The 18,490-nt window shown below is 44.0% G+C and overlaps 2 protein-coding genes and 1 pseudogene across 2 annotated transcripts; 2 read left to right on the top strand and 1 right to left on the bottom strand.

Annotated features, from left to right (window-relative positions):
- Positions 1–2,946: 2,946 nt before the first annotated feature.
- On the bottom strand, positions 2,947–7,705 carry LOC136679342 (target of EGR1 protein 1-like). The gene is made up of 7 exons (XM_066657805.1): positions 7,480–7,705; positions 7,351–7,391; positions 6,724–6,820; positions 6,482–6,640; positions 5,352–5,611; positions 4,831–4,993; positions 2,947–3,644 (listed from the first exon to the last, which is right to left on the bottom strand). Exons 1-7 carry the CDS (start codon positions 7,591–7,593, stop codon positions 2,985–2,987), a joined length of 1,494 nt encoding a protein of 497 aa, XP_066513902.1. The 5' UTR covers positions 7,594–7,705; the 3' UTR covers positions 2,947–2,984.
- Positions 7,706–8,460: 755 nt separating this feature from the next.
- Positions 8,461–12,683, top strand: LOC136679480 (THAP domain-containing protein 2-like). The gene is made up of 4 exons (XM_066658011.1): positions 8,461–8,812; positions 9,281–9,434; positions 10,455–10,624; positions 10,962–12,683. The coding sequence occupies exons 1-4, from the start codon at positions 8,663–8,665 to the stop codon at positions 11,334–11,336; spliced, it is 849 nt and encodes a 282-aa protein (XP_066514108.1). The 5' UTR covers positions 8,461–8,662; the 3' UTR covers positions 11,337–12,683.
- Positions 12,684–14,531: 1,848 nt separating this feature from the next.
- On the top strand, positions 14,532–17,340 carry LOC136679265 (selenoprotein Pb-like; annotated as a pseudogene).
- The last annotated feature ends 1,150 nt before the right edge of the window (positions 17,341–18,490 follow it).

The raw sequence follows: 18,490 nt of genomic DNA, 5'->3' as shown, positions 1-18,490 counted from the left end.
GTCCATGACTAACTACTTAAAGCTTGCAAATTGCACTTGAAAGGATTAAAAACAATGGTTTAAACCTTTTAATTTTTTTGAGCTTGTCACTACATTTCTATGCAATAAATGTAACCGAGACGGACTAGTTTTATAGAGAGGATCTATTTTGATATTTATGAGGAAGAAAAAGTGATTTTACTATGTCTTACTTCCCTGCTGGTCAAATACGTGTACAGCATATTAATACACTTTGATGGTGAACACAGATTTATGTAAATAATTGTTTGTTTTGCCCTTTTCTTTGACCTTGATGTCTTTGGTTTTTCGTCCTGACTGTGAAGAGATTTGTAATGGAATCAGAGTTGTATATTTCTACCAAAGACAGATCAGGACATTATTTTCCATTCATACGGCTACATTTTTTTAATGTTTAAGTGCATGTATGTATCAGTCGGTTAAAAAATAAATTTAATTGTTTACTTTTTTTGTTGTTTAAAATCTTGTTCATTGCACTGTATTTTTGCCAGTTTTTTGGTGTTGTCCCAGGCTACTGGGGTTTTATAAATTGATGATATTGCAACACACCTCACACTATAACAAGACACATACATTATCTGTAACCCTTATCCAGTTCAGGGTCGCGGTGGGTCCAGAGCCTACCTGGAATCATTGGGCGCAAGGCGGGAATACACACTGGAGGGGGCGCCAGTCCTTCACAAGGCAACACACACTCACACACCTGCGGACACTTTTGAGTCACCAATCCACCTACCAATGTGTGTTTTTGGACTGTGGGGGGAAGCCAGAGCACCCGGAGGAAACCCACGCAGACACAGTGAGAACACACCACACTCCTCACAGACAGTCACCCGGAGGAAACCCACGCAGACACAGGGAGAACACACCACACTCCTCACAGACAGTCACCCGGAGGAAACCCACGCAGACACAGGGAGAACACACCACACTCCTCACAGACAGTCACCCGGAGGAAACCCACGCAGACACAGGGAGAACACACCACACTCCTCACAGACAGTCACCCGGAGGAAACCCACGCAGACACAGTGAGAACACACCACACTCCTCACAGACAGTCACCCGGAGGAAACCCACGCAGACACAGGGAGAACACACCACACTCCTCACAGACAGTCACCCGGAGGAAACCCACGCAGACACAGGGAGAACACACCACACTCCTCACAGACAGTCACCCGGAGGAAACCCACGCGGACACAGAGAGAACACACCACACTCCTCACAGACAGACACCCGGAGGAAACCCACGCAGACACAGGGAGAACACACCACACTCCTCACAGACAGTCACCCGGAGGAAACCCACGCAGACACAGGGAGAACACACCACACTCCTCACAGACAGTCACCCGGAGGAAACCCACGCAGACACAGAGAGAACACACCACACTCCTCACAGACAGTCACCCAGAGGAAACCCACACAGACACAGGGAGAACACACCACACTCCTCACAGACAGTCACCCGGAGGAAACCCACGCGGACACAGAGAGAACACACCACACTCCTCACAGACAGACACCCGGAGGAAACCCACGCGGACACAGGGAGAACACACCACACTCCTCACAGACAGTCACCCGTAGGAAACCCACACAGACACAGTGAGAACACACCACACTCCTCACAGACAGTCACCCGGAGGAAACCCATGCAGACACAGGGAGAACACACCACACTCCTCACAGACAGTCACCCAGAGGAAACCCACACAGACACAGGGAGAACACACCACACTCCTCACAGACAGTCACCCGGAGGAAGCCCACGCAGACACAGGGAGAACACACCACACTCCTCACAGACAGTCACCCGGAGGAAACCCACGCAGACACAGGGAGAACACACCACACTCCTCACAGACAGTCACCCGGAGGAAACCCACGCGGACACAGAGAGAACACACCACACTCCTCACAGACAGACACCCGGAGGAAACCCACGCAGACACAGGGAGAACACACCACACTCCTCACAGACAGTCACCCGGAGGAAACCCACGCAGACACAGAGAGAACACACCACACTCCTCACAGACAGTCACCCAGAGGAAACCCACACAGACACAGGGAGAACACACCACACTCCTCACAGACAGTCACCCGGAGGAAACCCACGCGGACACAGAGAGAACACACCACACTCCTCACAGACAGACACCCGGAGGAAACCCACGCGGACACAGGGAGAACACACCACACTCCTCACAGACAGTCACCCGTAGGAAACCCACACAGACACAGTGAGAACACACCACACTCCTCACAGACAGTCACCCGGAGGAAACCCATGCAGACACAGGGAGAACACACCACACTCCTCACAGACAGTCACCCAGAGGAAACCCACACAGACACAGGGAGAACACACCACACTCCTCACAGACAGTCACCCGGAGGAAACCCACGCGGACACAGAGAGAACACACCACACTCCTCACAGACAGTCACCCGGAGGAAACCCACACAGACACAGTGAGAACACACCACACTCCTCACAGACAGTCACCCGGAGGAAACCCATGCAGACACAGGGAGAACACACCACACTCCTCACAGACAGTCACCCAGAGGAAACCCACACAGACACAGGGAGAACACACCACACTCCTCATAGACAGTCACCCGGAGGAAACCCACGCGGACACAGAGAGAACACACCACACTCCTCACAGACAGTCACCCGGAGGAAACCCACGCGGACACAGGGAGAACACACCACACTCCTCACAGACAGTCACCCGGCGCGGGAATCGAACCCGCAACCTCCAGGACCCTGGAGCTGTGTGACTGCGACACCACCTGCTGCACCAACAAGACATATGTTTGTTTTTTTGGAGAGCAATCATACATTGTTCAACACAGAACTGCAAACACCAGAGACCACCTTTTAACCTTCTTTATTTATCCAGGTTAAAAAAATAAAATCATCAACATGGGAAAAAAAAACTTCATGCAGCTCAATCTGCTTGGACAGGTCCCTTGTCACTGGAGCCTTTCCCCCACACTTGCTCCATCTTGTGGGTGTGAGCTTTGGAGGACTTGGAGAAGGTGCTTTTGACCACATGAAGGGGAATAGACTTGCCACTTAGGTACAGTTTGTTGACACATGCAGCTACTTCAGACTCTGAGTTTTCAGTTTTCAAAAGGCTGGCAAAAGCAAAAATGTAACCAGTCATGAAGGCATCAAAGCCTGCTCTGTGGGTTCCTCCCTCTACTTTTCTCTCCCGGCCTCCAGTTAAGCCTTTCGATGTCGGTTCTGGTCTTTTGCCGTCATCCGCGGCCGAATCCTGTGCTGGAGGATCTCCGCCTCCATTCTCTGTCTCATGAACCTGATGAGGTTCATCAACACAGACCAGCTTTGCCTCCTCGCTGCTGATTTTTTGATGCTCAGACGCTGTGGTTTCACACGGGGTTCCCTCTACATCCATGTCCTCCAGGTGCGCTTTCTTCTCTCTGGGGCAACCACCATCTTCCTCTGCTTCCCGTGCAGCCTTCTGCTTCTTCCTCCGTTTTCTCTTTTTCTTCTTGTCCTCTTTGCTTCTCTCATCTTGCTGAATGATGAGGTCAGTGTTGTGGGACATTGGGCACTGAGAGCCGTTGGGGCACCATCCATAAGCCTGCGAAAGCAAACCAACACAGAATAACTATCAGGATACCACTACAACTATCGAATAAACAGGTCCTGCTTATTTAACTTCAGTTGGTTTAGATCTAGGGCGTCACGGTGGTGCAGCAGGTTAGCGTCGCAGTCACACAGCTCCAGGGGCCTGGAGGTTGTGGCTTCGATTCGCGCTCCGGGTGACTGTCTGTGAGGAGTGTGGTGTGTTCTCCCTGTGTCTGTGTGGGTTTCCTCCGGGTGACTGTCTGTGAGAAGTGTGGTGTGTTCTCCCTGTGTCTGCGTGGGTTTCCTCCGGGTGACTGTCTGTGAGGAGTGTGGTGTGTTCTCTCTGTGTCTGCGTGGGTTTCCTCCGGGTGACTGTCTGTGAGGAGTGTGGTGTGTTCTCCCTGTGTCTGTGTGGGTTTCCTCCGGGTGACTGTCTGTGAGGAGTGTGGTGTGTTCTCCCTGTGTCTGCGTGGGTTTCCTCTGGGTGACTGTCTGTGAGGAGTGTGGTGTGTTCTCCCTGTGTCTGTGTGGGTTTCCTCCGGGTGCTCCGGCGTCCTCCCTGTGAGTGTGTGAGTGAATGTGTGAGTGTGTGTGTTGCCCTGTGAAGGACTGGCGCCCCCTCCAGGGTGTATTCCCGCCTTGCGCCCAGTGATTCCAGGTAGGCTCTGGACCCACCGCGACCCTGAACTGGATAAGGGTTACAGACAATGAATGAATGAATGAATGATTTTTCTGTAAAATTAAGTGGGACTACATCAAGAGTCTGCAGGCTTTGAAAATAATATCACTTTTCTCCTTTTATTTAATACAATAAACCTAGAAGATATCCACTGGCATGTAACAAAGCTTCTAGAAGTGATGAGGCTTGTCATAATAATAACCACCTGATCACAGTTATTAAAACTCCAAGTATTTTCCACAGATATCCAAAGCCTCATCTGACACAAGAACACAATGTAAACCGAGTTCAGTTTAATCCAGTGGGATGAGAAAAACATTCCTGAAATATTTACAATGAGAAACACTGAATAATGTGGAATTTCTTTGTCTGTGTTCAGCTGGGAACTACCGAGTGTTGACAGTTTAAAAGCCAGTCTAAGCCTTTCTCTATAAAAGCTGAATATTAAAATAATATGAAACATTTTTTGCTAATCCAACTAAATCATATCTGGCCGTGCACTTGTGGTTGAGTAACTCACGGAGAATTGAATGCAGATGTTTAGGGATTCGTCCTGACCCTGACCGTCTAAGCAAGGCCTGTAGTCCACATAACTCTGCAAGCGTCCAGTGTAATTACAGAACTCCAAGAACAAGCAAGGTCCCTCCGTGCCAGCCTCCACGGACCTGGCATTGTCCAGTTTACTGTAAAAGACGATATGCAAGACGCATAAATAAAGTCTAGGCTTTTTAGACATCCGACACCATGTTAAAGACACGTCCATTTTCATAAACATTTCTATTTGTTATTAAAGGGCCCACATCTTCAAGTTCCTTGACGTTTATAGTTGCACAGTGAGGGTTTATATATTAGTTTAGAGTGTGTTTGTGTGTGTAGGTTGTATCTGTTACTGTGATATTGGTAATACATGAGACAATATGTAATATTTAGTTTTTTAATGACATCACAAAACGCTTGATTAAAAAAAACATGTCACAACCAAGTAGTTCAGTTTCCCATCGTATGGGCACTTTAATTCTTATATATTCTTTGCAGACTTACCACTTTTTGTAGGCGTATTCCAGGTAGGAGGCAGTGAAGCGTAGTTCATACTCCGTGACATATTTGGTGTCGTAAATGCCAGCAGGGAACATCTGCGACAGATCTGCTGTAAACGTACCCAGCTTTTCAGGAAGGTGAGCGTAGAAGCACTGATACAGGAACACCATGTCGATCAGACCGTTATGGACCACTAGAGGCTTGTTCGCCCGCAGGAGCTCCACAAATAAAGTGCGCATATTAACCCCATGGGTATCTCCTCCCTGGTGATGAATCCATATATAAGCATTAATCAAAAGAACATTTAAATATCAGTAGCCACTGTCTGTGAGGAGTATGGTGTGTTCTCCCTGTGTCTGCGTGGGTTTCCTCCGGGTGACTGTCTGTGAGGAGTGTGGTGTGTTCTCTCTGTGTCTGCGTGGGTTTCCTCCGGGTGACTGTCTGTGAGGAGTGTGGTGTGTTCTCCCTGTGTCTGCGTGGGTTTCCTCCGGGTGACTGTCTGTGAGGAGTGTGGTGTGTTCTCCCTGTGTCTGCGTGGGTTTCCTCCGGGTGACTGTCTGTGAGGAGTGTGGTGTGTTCTCCCTGTGTCTGCGTGGGTTTCCTCCGGGTGACTGTCTGTGAGGAGTGTGGTGTGTTCTCCCTGTGTCTGCGTGGGTTTCCTCCGGGTGACTGTCTGTGAGGAGTGTGGTGTGTTCTCCCTGTGTCTGCGTGGGTTTCCTCCGGGTGACTGTCTGTGAGGAGTGTGGTGTGTTCTCCCTGTGTCTGCGTGGGTTTCCTCTGGGTGACTGTCTGTGAGGAGTGTGGTGTGTTCTCCCTGTGTCTGTGTGGGTTTCCTCCGGGTGCTCCGGCGTCCTCCCTGTGAGTGTGTGAGTGAATGTGTGAGTGTGTGTGTTGCCCTGTGAAGGACTGGCGCCCCCTCCAGGGTGTATTCCTGCCTTGCGCCCAATGATTCCAGGTAGGCTCTGGACCCACCGCGACCCTGAACTGGATAAGGGTTACAGATAATGGATGGATGGATATTAACAAATCTACATGTAGTCGAACCAAAATATGCCTGAAAATACAGTAAGAGTACAACAAAAGTCCTATTATTATAGACCTAATGGGAATAAACAGAATAGTCAACAACTGACCTTATCGTTTCCCTTGTTATAGGGGACACCGCGAGCGTACTGTTTGTTGAAGTCAAAGCCGTGCTGCACAAGGAACTGAACGGACTGAGGCTCGATGATGTATTCCTCTGAGCACAGCAGAGTCAGGTTATAAACCTGGACCAGGTATGTCCTGTCAGCCTTTAAACAGAGATTAAAAACCTGGCATTAAACATAGTTCCACAGAACTCCAGTGTAATCCAGTGAAAAGACTGGACACTTACCTTGTCATCAAGCTTCTTGTAGCAGGCCATGCCCAGAGACAGAACTGAGCGCGTGCGAGCAGCATGACATATTGCTTTATAGCGGTCTTCAACTGACCTTAAAAATAAACAAACAAATTTGACTCTCAACTCCTTCCACCAGAGTTAATGGTATTTTGGGCAAGACCCAAAAATACAAAGACACAGTCAGGATTGATCTTTTAAACCAATTTTATCACTACGTTCACATTGGTACAGAACTTGTATGTTTTAAAATGATAAAATAAGATTTGTCTTAAAAGTATATGTAGATTATATGTAGATTAGCCTTTGGATATTTCTAAAATCACTGGAGACAAAGCTACAACAGTTGACTGCTGAATGAAACAGGCTTTAACTGAGGTAAGTGGGACTCCAGCAATGGAAAGCACTGTATTCTAAAAGACTATTTCTCCAGACTGAGGGGGGGGGGGGGGGGTGTTCCTATCCTCCTCCGAAAGATACACAGTGTAGTTTCTGCAGTGCTGAGCCCAGAATAGCAACGACAGAGGCTCTATTCTCCTTATTACTGGTCAGTGGACCATCACAATGACTTTAAAACTGTGATTTCAAGATATAAATACTACCTGGTGTTCCTTTAATACTCACTCAGCAAGAAGAGCTTTCCTTGTTCCAAGTCCACTCAGCTCCTACAAGAGCAAAGGACGGTTAAAACGTGCATTAAAACAGCACTGTGAGTGTTATCCCTGTTAATCATTAATCTGTGTGAAACCTCACCGTGTCCAAAGAAATAAAAGAGGAGGTTTTAAAGGAGAGCACCATTGAGGGCCATAGCTCTTTAAAGTTGTCATTCTGTACGTCTATTACAGGCACCACCATAGAATGGCTCATAATTTCCTCTTTACTCAATAATAATAATGGTAATAATAATAATTCAACACGAGATAAACACCGTTGCGGAGTTCGCGGCTGGTTTATATCACATGGAGATAGATAGATAGATACTTTATTGATCCCCAGGGGAAATTAAAGTAAATTAATTTCCCCTGTTTTTAATTAAAGTAATTAAAGGAGAGCGTTAAAGACAGAGCTGGAGACGTTTTATTACAAGGGAACAGAAAGATATCTGTTGTTCTATGACCCTTTGTAAACAGCTACTACAATAATGCGATAATCTACTTCAGAACGACAATAAAATAGGAATTAAATCCGCTTTCTCTCAAAACATGCACTGTCTCCATATCCATGAGTCTCAAGAGTAGCGCTTTCTAAACCGTGAGTTCCGCCAGAATATAATTAAGTAAAATGGGACAAGTTAGCGTCTAAAGACAGTGGGATTATTTTGACGTATATTATATACGTAGTTTATGTATACAAGCTCATAACTGTTTTTAAAGTTAATAGTTTTCTTGTAAAAAAATAAAAATCCCTTCACGCAGGCAACGGTACAGCCCGCTAACGGACGTGTTCTAAACGGTTATGTGCTCCCTGCGTAGTGTACTATCTACATAAGACTTAAAATATTGGCTCTTGTCCGTTACATTATAATATCAAATTAAATTAATACAGAAACAGATCTGGAATGTGTTGAATTTCTAAATATGTCTGTAAATTGACACTTGGTCTAATCTACTTTAGTCGGTGCCTTATGTATTACGTAGTACACTATGTAGGGAACATGGAGCCGTTTCGGACACGCCCCGAGCCACCAAGGTCGCCCTGTAAAAACCTACAGGCGCCATTTTGGCTCAAACAAACTCGGGATTGCACTCTTTTTGAAACAAATGTGAGTTAATTTAGACGGATGTGTGATTTAGTGCAATCTAAAGGGTTGTCTCGGCTTCTGGTGAACATCTGTGGGCGGTTTTATTCGTGCGAAAAGCGGTAGTGAGCCCTAAAGCTTTTGGTCAGTTATCTAGCTGTCACACTGGCGTTAATTTGAGTGCAGTACATATGTAAAATGGGCGGCTGTTCAGCTCCAAACTGCTCCAACTCTACGACCATCGGGAAGCAGCTTTTTCGCTTCCCAAAAGATCCAGTGCGGATGAAGAAGTGGCTTATAAACTGTCGGAGGGACTTTTTGCCTACTCCCTGCTCCAGACTGTGTCAGGCAAGTGTGTGACTTCCTAATATCAGCTGAAGAAACGATACACTGCTGTTTAAAGGTGCACTAGTCGGTTGCACAGGAGTGTCCGTCTGTTGTTTTAGTTCATCTGCCTAGCCACCAGAGGTTGGGCATCCCAAATCCTGACTGATGCCCTGGTGCGTTAGTGAAGGCGACCTCCAGTGGCCAAGCAGGCGAACCACAACAACAATGACCAGTTTTAGCCAAAAAGCAAAGGTATCAATAACATCATCACAGGTGTGTTTTGTGCCTAATAACAGCAGTGTTTTACCCAGAGTGTAGTTTATCAAACAGGTTTTCTCAGGCACAGAATGCATTGTGCTGATGACATTTTCCAAAATAGCTTTTTTATCATGTTCATAATATTGTACAGTTAATTTGTACTTGTTAGAAAATGAAAAGAATTTGTCTTCTTCACCTTTAAAATCCACTCGTACCCTTTGGTCTCTGCAGGACCATTTTGAGGACAGCCAGTTTGAGGAGGTCGCACGTTCTCCAGCAGGAGGAAGGAAACTGAAGCCCAATGCTGTGCCCACACTTTTCAATGTCCCAGACCCTCCCTCTCCCATCACTCCACATGTAGCACTCCCACTTAAACTTGAACCAGGTACTAGAGTGTTAAGACAAATCCATTTGGGATTTTACTCCTCGAATGTAAATGTTTATTTCATCCAGTCTCAGAAAGTTTGGCATAATGTAAATGAAAACAAATGGTCCCAAATAAAACGACAAGTAGGGTATGCACAATAAAATAAGAATCAAATGGGTGTTGGCAGATAATCATAGGTGTAAATTAAAGAGTAAGTAAAAATAAACATCAGATTTATCAGTCTTTCCCCTAATTCCGGCCACTGCCGTATATGGTGCAATTCCGCTCTCTCTCTTCGCCAATCGCAGTGGGTAAAACAATAAAACGTAGGTTAACGCCTTAGTAGGGCATTTAAACATCAGTCTTGCAAGAAATGACACATCTAAACAATATTTAAGTGTCTCTAACAGTGTTGTAACTCTTTGTGTGCAAAACTGCATGTGGAACACAACACATTTCCATTTCGTGACAGATATTTCCCTCAGTGTAAACGTTAGCTTAGCGGTTAGCTTCCTTTTCTCTGAGGGGAAAAAATCTACCACCACTGTAATCCTTACATGTAGAGTACGGATACCAACACAGGACAAACGTGATCTCATTGTGAACCTCTCAGAACCACTGAATGTGGTAGAAACGGTCTCGTTTGACTGTCACAAGCAGGGGAGGTGGCCGAAGTTGGGGGGTGCTAATAATGTTAGCAGTATTAGCACCTACTTAAATAAAAGCGTTTTTATCTAAAAACATATTCTCTTTCAAAGTCAAGCAAGTCTTGGACATTAATCTACACATATTTGACTCCTGAAAAATGTTGATTTGAGTGAGTAAAGTACTTCTATTTATTTACAGTTAGCTAGGATTTCTAATATTGTAATTAAAGTGGCCGGAACTTGAGGTAACTACGCTACATTTGTCTTTTGCAGCACAGTCAACATAAACAAACATGTTCTCAAGTGAAATTAACACACTTTACAATGGATTTCACCCTGTTAAGCAAATTCAGTGGTGAATAAATGTCTAATTTTGTCTTCAAATATCTAGAGAAGGATTTGAACGTCGGGGACCACGGCTATGCTCGAAGGCAACCGAGAGTGGACCCTGAGGAGGAAGAACGACAGAGAGCAGAGGAGGAAAGGCCCTGCTCTCTCTGTCAGCACTACAAGAGTCAACTGGAACAGCAGCAGCAACACACTGCCCGGCTTCAGAAAGAAGCAAGTACTTTTTCTAATCCTTCAACAGAACAAACAAGACACGCATCACAGGGACTCAGACCCACCGTAGAGCTGGAGAATAATAAAAGAGTTACACATTTATTTGACGCTTGTGTGCCTCTGTGCTGTACATGTTTTTGGTATGACACTTGTTTATTAACCCTAAATAGACTTGCTTAATGGCTTTGATATAAAAATACGTAGGTCTGCATGAGAATGCTACAAAACTGAACGATGTTTAAGGCAAGCTTGTGATCATTTGCCGATTTAATTTGCTTAAAAACCAGGTGACCGTAAAAAATTAGACAAAAACATCACCTCTTGTTTTATGGTGCAGGCGGAGGAGATGAAGAAACGTCTGCACAAGCTGAACAAGATGGAAAAAGGACTGCAGATGTTTCTGTTCGAGGACCAGATCCGGGCGCTGACTTTGGCCAAGCGTTCGCGGCGGGCCATGTGGTCGCACAACACGGTTCTGACCGCCCGCAAGATCCGCTGCGCGGTAGGTGTCAAAGGATATGAATTCTTGAGAGAACTGGGCTACCCTCTGCCCTCCTACAGGACACTGTGTAATCGTCTGGAGCCAAAAATGATGATGACTACTAGCATGCAGGAGGACCTAGCAGAACTGGGCCTGGGCATCATAACAGCCTGCAATAGCCCGGAAGGCAATGGAACAAATGATGAAGGACTTATTGGAATCATGACCTAAGACTTACTTCTTTTTCAATTCGGTGTGTGTGTGTGTGGTAATGTGTGAGTGTGTGTTTTCTATTTTTAATGGAGGATAATGCAAAGGCAACATCTGATTAAAGCTTGTGTGTAGCAGGAGCCCTCTACACTGTACGAAATGGTACGTTGGAACAGGTTAGACTCTGTTTACTTCTAGGTTCTCAAATCATCAGGGTCTGACATCGTTGTTTTAAATGAAAAGGGTATTTAGTCAGAATGCTGCTGTTCTTTGTTGTAATGTTGTACAAATCAAGAGCTTTTAGACCATAATAACATCTGTATATTTGTACAGTAATAGTCTACTGTGTAAAAACGAATGTAACCAAAGTCACTCAGAATTGGAAGAACATGCCAGCAATCCTCAATCAAGGCATGGTCTTTTCATTATGGTTAATCAGTCATGGTAATCCTGCAAAAAATGCGTTAAATAGATTAATAATAGCCATGGAAACCCCTGTATCTGTTTAGTCTACGTTCCCAAGGCAACCACATGCACTATTACGATATGGGGTTTGATGTGGTATATTCTGTAGAAGCCAGACATCATTTCCTTAAGATTTTATCAGTGTATTCTTTAGTCATCCTCTCTCCCACCAGTCTTTACTATGCGCTTTCATCCGGAGTGTTTGTGTCATTGGCAGAGGCACTGTCTATCGGTGTGTACATGGAGGAATGTTGCAGGGGATTACATCTTCCATAAATGAACACCTCTTCCTTTATAGCGACAACGTGATGTACGTATTCCTGAGTCTGCCACCATTTCAAAGTTCAAACTTGAGAAATATACCGCTGTTCCCCTCTCTCTGACTGGATACATGTGATGCCTGTTGTTGTGATGTCTACAATAAGTGGCGCTCAGTGCATTTGCATAATTATGGATCTGTGTTTGTTTTAAATGTGCATGTACACAGAGATTTTCCTCAGACTGTTGAGTGAAGGCAATACGAACAGCTCATACTTTGTCTATCATCAGAACTGATGCAGTGTCGAAGTAAACAAAGCCACTGAGAACACACAGTAAGCTAAGATCCATATACTCTGCTAAAGTAATGAATATTCATACAGATTTAAATCAGTGTTTATTGGTTTTGTTGTGACCCATCCACCAGGGAACCCTCTCCCCCAATACCTCTGCTTTTATTCAAAGCCTTAGATATATATCCTTTTTGGTCCAGTGCAAAACCTAAGAAGCGGATTGTGTATTTGCTCTCCTTGGTCAAGAGCGAAAGAGTGTGTTTTGTTTACTATTTATGTTTTTTTTAAACAGGTCATTTTCCAGTAAATGAATGTAAATTTGGATTTAATTCATGTTGGTACCTGAACCAGTTCAGATCATTTGTTGAGTAAATATTGTTCCTTTTTGTTGCTTTGTGCTGTTTAATGTAAGAACACTGACGATACAAATTACGCATTGGCTACTGTTGGCGTAGGCACTCCTCAGAAAAATAAAACGAGTTCAGGGAACTGAAAGTGCTTTCATTTTTCCCCTGGTATTGATTGCTGGCCCTTTTCCAAGCCAAGAGACATGGTTTCTTTTCATCTGTACACATTTAACCACAGGATGTGGTGGCGGGTTTCAAATATAGAGGAGGTGATGGCTCTAATATAGACATACATATATACACATACATACAGGGTGGGCCATTGATATGGATACACCTTAATAAAATGGGAATGGTTGGTGACATTAACTTCCTGTTTGTGGTTCATTAGTATATGGGAGGGGAGAAACTTTTCAAGATGGGTGGTGACCATGGCGGCCATTTTGAAGTCGGCCATTTTGGATCTAACTTTTGTTTGTTCAATGGGAAGAGGGTCATGTGACACATCAAACTTATTGGGAATTTCACAAGAAAAACAATGGTGTGCTTAGTTTTAACGTAACTTTATTCTTTCATGAGTTATTTACATGTTTCTGACCACTTATAAAATGTGTTCAAAGTGCTGCCCATTGTGTTGGATTGAAAAGGCTTCCAGTATCTGTAGTTTCAGTTTATATATATATATATATATATATATATATATATATATACACTCCAGAAGCAATGAAATTAAACCTGATAAGAGTGAATGTGATTGGCTAAAATAGAAGTGAGGACAAGAGAGAATAAGTTCCTCAGAAATGTGTTTGAGTAAAGCTAAAACAATCATTTGCAAACACTGAAAAGCACAATAGACTGATGTATTTTGATGGTATCCCACACTGATTTAAAGCCTGCACTTTGGTCACTGTTCAGAGGGACAGGAGCTCATGCTGCTGTTTGCACTACAAAAATCAATTGCTCTCACAGGGTTTTGCAGTGTCATCTATTAAAAGTGCCCTTTCCTATACTTCTCTGTACTTCAGGTTGGATTTGTACTTGCCTGAGCTTTTAAAATCCTATGTTTATTACTAGTCCTCAAGGTTGTAAAGTGTCTTTGATGCGAAGCACTGATTAGCAGCACCCCTTGTGGTGCAGTGAAGACATTTAGTCTAACGTTGACCTAGAGAGTTACAGCTAAACCATTCTGAAGGTTCTGTGTATGTTCTGCTCAGAGCTGGGTTTACGATTAATATAATCTTAAAGAGGGGAGAGAGCACTATGTTTAATACTCTCTCTCTCCCAGTTAAGAAAAAAAGTGTGAGAGTGGTTTTATGGCCTTCGATGTGTGACGAAGACCAAATGTTTAGCTCAAACAAACAGCGACAAATGGTGAGCAGTGTGTGTTGGAGAGTAGGAAGCTCAAATAAAACTCAGCAAATGGCCAAGTCATATTTAACTCGCTTCTGCTTTTGTGTCATGCTCCATAATTGTCGTATTCAGTGCCGAAGATTGTATACGGCATCATTTTTCTTCAGATTTGGTACATCCACCCAATAATATGAACGTTTAGAGCTCCTCTCCAGTTATTTTCTGTCCTCTACTGGTCTTGTTTCTCATTGCTCATTGGTCCAGAGCATTCACTGGTGGGAATGGTCTTTGTTTTCATATTTCACTCTGTATGCTTGACCCACTTGCAAGTAATGTCTTTACGCCCTTCCAACCAGATCAACAGCACAGAGCGTAACGGATTATTTGGATGAGAAAATCAATGGCTTTGGCTGGAGCGAGAGCCCAAGGCCCTGAACTGTGTCTGCATTGGTTGTGTGTTTTTAGTGGGGGAGGAAGGGGGTGCTTCCACTGGATGAGCCTTTATAAAGTGCCAAGTAAACAGACACCACTTGTTTTTGACTTCCAAACACAGGGCACGTGAGATAACGGAGGTAAATGCTTATTACTTACTTGTTTCTCAGTTGTTGTATGTGTGCTTGTATGTATTTAGCTCTTTTGGGGACTCTAACCATTAACTTGAAAGCATGTAGAAGCAGTCCCGCAGCGTTTATTACATTATCACCTGATCACAGTGTTTAGAGTTGACTGGTTCAGTGTGTCTGCCATCGCCGGACTTACGTGGGCCTCGTGTTAAGCCTTTTCCATTCATTTTTCAACCAGACATGACCTCCTACAATGTAGTGTGTATGTGTTTCGTTTAACTAAGGGTCAGACCGGGATGATGCAGGGTCTTTGGACTCTGTGGTTGTCCACTCTGTCCACTCTACCCGCTCTCCTCTGGGCGTCTTCGCTGGTGGTGGAGCGAGATAACAATGGATCCCGGATCTGTAAGCCCTCTCCAATCTGGGAGATCAATGGCCAAAACCCCATGAATGACATGCTGGGGAAAGTAGCTGTAGTGGCGCTGCTGAAGGCCAGCTGACATTTTTGCCTAACGCAGGCCTCCAGGTAAAAACAGAAATCATTTCTATTCTTGTTTTTCTGAAAACACGAAGCAGACCACATGCACCAGATAAAAATAGCAGGGCTACGTTTGAACATGGCCACAATGTTATTAATGCAAAGCTCCTTATAATACACCATGTGGAGTACCTTGTTGATTTTAATTGAGTGAGTGAGAGAGATACAAACATTGACAAGGAAAATCAGGAAGGGAGCTAAGACGTGGTCCCAGCCCCGTGTGAATATCAGATGTGTGTTTTGCGCAGGCTCGGCGGCTTGCGTGATAAACTGTCCAGGAGTGGGCTGACCAAGGTGGGCTTCGTGGTTGTGAATGAACAGGAAGCCCACTCCAGAAGCATGTACTGGGAGCTGAAGAGGAGGACAGCAGAGGACATCCCCGTCCTCCAGCAGGAACCACTCCAGCAGGATGTGTGGGACGTACTGCAGGGGGAAAAGGATGACTTTTTAGTATATGATCAGTATGTGAATGGTTCAAATCACTTTGGCTTATCATTATTAGGTTAAGGGAGTATACAGTTTTTATTTAACACTAATTATGTATAATAAACCTGAAACATCTCTCTCTCTCTCTCTCTCTCTATAGATGTGGCCGGTTAACTTTCCACATTGTCCTGCCGTTCAGTTTCCTCCACTACCCGTATGTGGAGGCAGCCGTCAGAGCCACGTATCTCACCAATATTTGCAACTGCACAGTGAGTTTAAATCTGAAACTATGCTATTTCTAAGCTTACAGTTCCCCTAAAACTAACAAGCTAATGTAGCTAACAACAGGAGGATGTTAGCTTAGCTATGAGGTTAGCATTGTGCGTACTGAGATCATCACGCTAAACTACTGCCCTCCTTGTTTTGTATTCATAACTACACGTCAACAGATATATAAGAGTCCAGTGGCTTTGTAGAACTTTATTCTCCACAGCAAGGGTCATCCACATGGAGTGGCTATGTTAAAAATAGGTTTAATGCCTGCACCTGTGATACAAGCCAGGCCACTAGATGTCAGCATAGCAGCAGTTTGAAGAGACTGTTTCCTCTTATAATTTCCACTCAAGCCTTCTGTCGACTGAACTTAAATGTATGTGTTTTAGGAGGATATCAACTCGACGCTTTCCGTAGATCAACGAAATTCAACTAGCAAAGGGCTAAACCAGACTGTGACTACTGTGGAGTCTGTGGATCGAACAGTCCACCATCACCACCATGACCATTCCAGTCATAGCCATGACCATTCCTCACACAGCACAAACCCTGTTATTGTCACAATTAGAGAAAGTCACGGTCACCATGACACACATGATCACACAGAACACAAGGGTCAAATCACACACACACAGGAGCATCACTCAGCTAGCACGTAGCCTTTTGCTAATACACCTGTAGGGGAATTACAGCAGTGTTAGCTTTTTTATGTTCTTTTAACTTACAAATATGTTAAGTAAACGTTCAAATTATGAGCAAAAACATGTTCAGTGAACTGCTAGTCATAGAGAGTTAAAATGGTGGATGCAGCTTTTATTTATTTACTAATCGCAGCTGAAAATATTACCTTAGCAGCTACCGTTTGAAATGCTAAACACATGTAGCTAAAAGCAATGGATGTTTAACAAATTCATGACAGGGAACATATCTTGCATTTGTTCCACTTCTGCGCGGTACGATGGAGGCAGCCTTTATGTTTGGTTACTACTGGGTTTCTACTTATAGCTCTTAATGAAGCGTGCACTTTAAACCTGCCGCAGGTGTGTGCGTGCGGACGCTGAGCTGGGGAGAATCACAGGAGGTAACGTCACATATGGCCTTCTCACTGACGCACTGGGGGATCATCTGCATGTCCACGATTTTACTGGAGTAAGAAGTAAAAAGAGCTAACAATATTTATGGAAATGATTCTTGTTTTCTTTTAATGTATCACCTGAGATGAAGAATAATGCAGCATTGTAGTCTATATGGGCCTTTGGGAAAGTTGAGCAGAGAGAGGACTTGTGGAATTGTGGATACAATTGGTATTTAGGGGAAATCAATAAATCTCTAGAAATTAAAAGATATTTTAGAAAATCATCTGAGCTGGAGGACCCTAAATTAATAAGGAAGCGGAATAATATCAAACAACTTTGTAATAGTAACATTATAAATGAATGTATTGTTGTTGTTGTCATTTGTTTTGGGGTTTTTTTCTCATGCTGTAAGTGAAACACTAATAAAGAGAAATTATCATTGTCTTTCTTGTGGACAGTGTACGTCATATTGACATTTTACGTGTATTTCAAAACTAAAATGTAGGCCTTGTGACGGACAGTGAACTGGTGTAGTATCCAGACTCACCATGACCCTGATCAGGATGAAGCAGTTAAATGAACTAAAATGAATGAATGAATAAATGAACCGTACTTTAGGGTAGTGATCATAGCCCTTAATAAGACCTAATATGAACCTACACTGATATTTATAAACACATTTTCCAATGGTTTATAAAGCATTAATTGATGTTTTTGTCAAGTTGTCATAACACTTACCCCAGGAGGTGACATTACCTCTCACAGCTACAGTAGCATAGCGACATAGTGGTCTGTAATAACGCTACACAGCATTACAGCATTATATCACTGGGAACCTGCTGTTCCACCTGCGACCACTAGATGGTATCTTGCTTCAAGAAACACTAGAGTGCATAGATTCATCACAGTTACAGTAAGCAGTATCCCTCCCTACTTACTGTCCCCTTTACTGGTTACTTCTTGTCGACCCACACCTCTGTGCAACGTGAGAGACCACCATTCGTTTGTTTGATGTGATCTAGGTGGCCCTTTATTACATGGGGAAAGAGTAAAATACAGTTATTTAATGGCAAACGACTTTAAAGTTTACATCAACAACCTTAAGCTAGAAAGTAGTTAAAAGGTTTGTTCACTTCGATAAAGACTGGGGAACACTATTTCTAACGCTATTGAAGTTAAAGTGCTGCAACATTATAACCCTGTACACTAGTACCTCACTAGAATAAAGCCTATTAACGACTTTGCTGAGGTATTTTTGTCCTTCTCAGGATGTGGTAGCTTTATTTCAGATGATAAAAATGTCCACTAGTTCTAATATTGGCTCTGCTGTAAAGTGTGAATATCATGACTCTGTTAAATTCTTTATCTGTGAACTGTGTGTGTGTGTGTGTGTAGCCCTTCTCTCCTCCTGCCCATCCCCCTCTGGTCATTAGGGATCCGGTCTGTAACGCTCTGGTGATCTGGCCAAATTGAAATAAACCCAAGTGGACTTTACTTATCTAATCTCCCCCCACAGTGACACTTCATTTATCTTAGAGCTCACTGGATCAAGAAGGTCCAATCACAGCTGACCTGGGGGCGTGTCC

This window comes from Hoplias malabaricus, chromosome Y, assembly GCF_029633855.1.
Source record: "Hoplias malabaricus isolate fHopMal1 chromosome Y, fHopMal1.hap1, whole genome shotgun sequence".
NCBI lineage: Eukaryota > Metazoa > Chordata > Actinopteri > Characiformes > Erythrinidae > Hoplias > Hoplias malabaricus.
The sequence above is the reverse complement of the archived record's forward strand: the minus strand, read 5'-3'. Positions and strand labels throughout refer to the sequence as shown.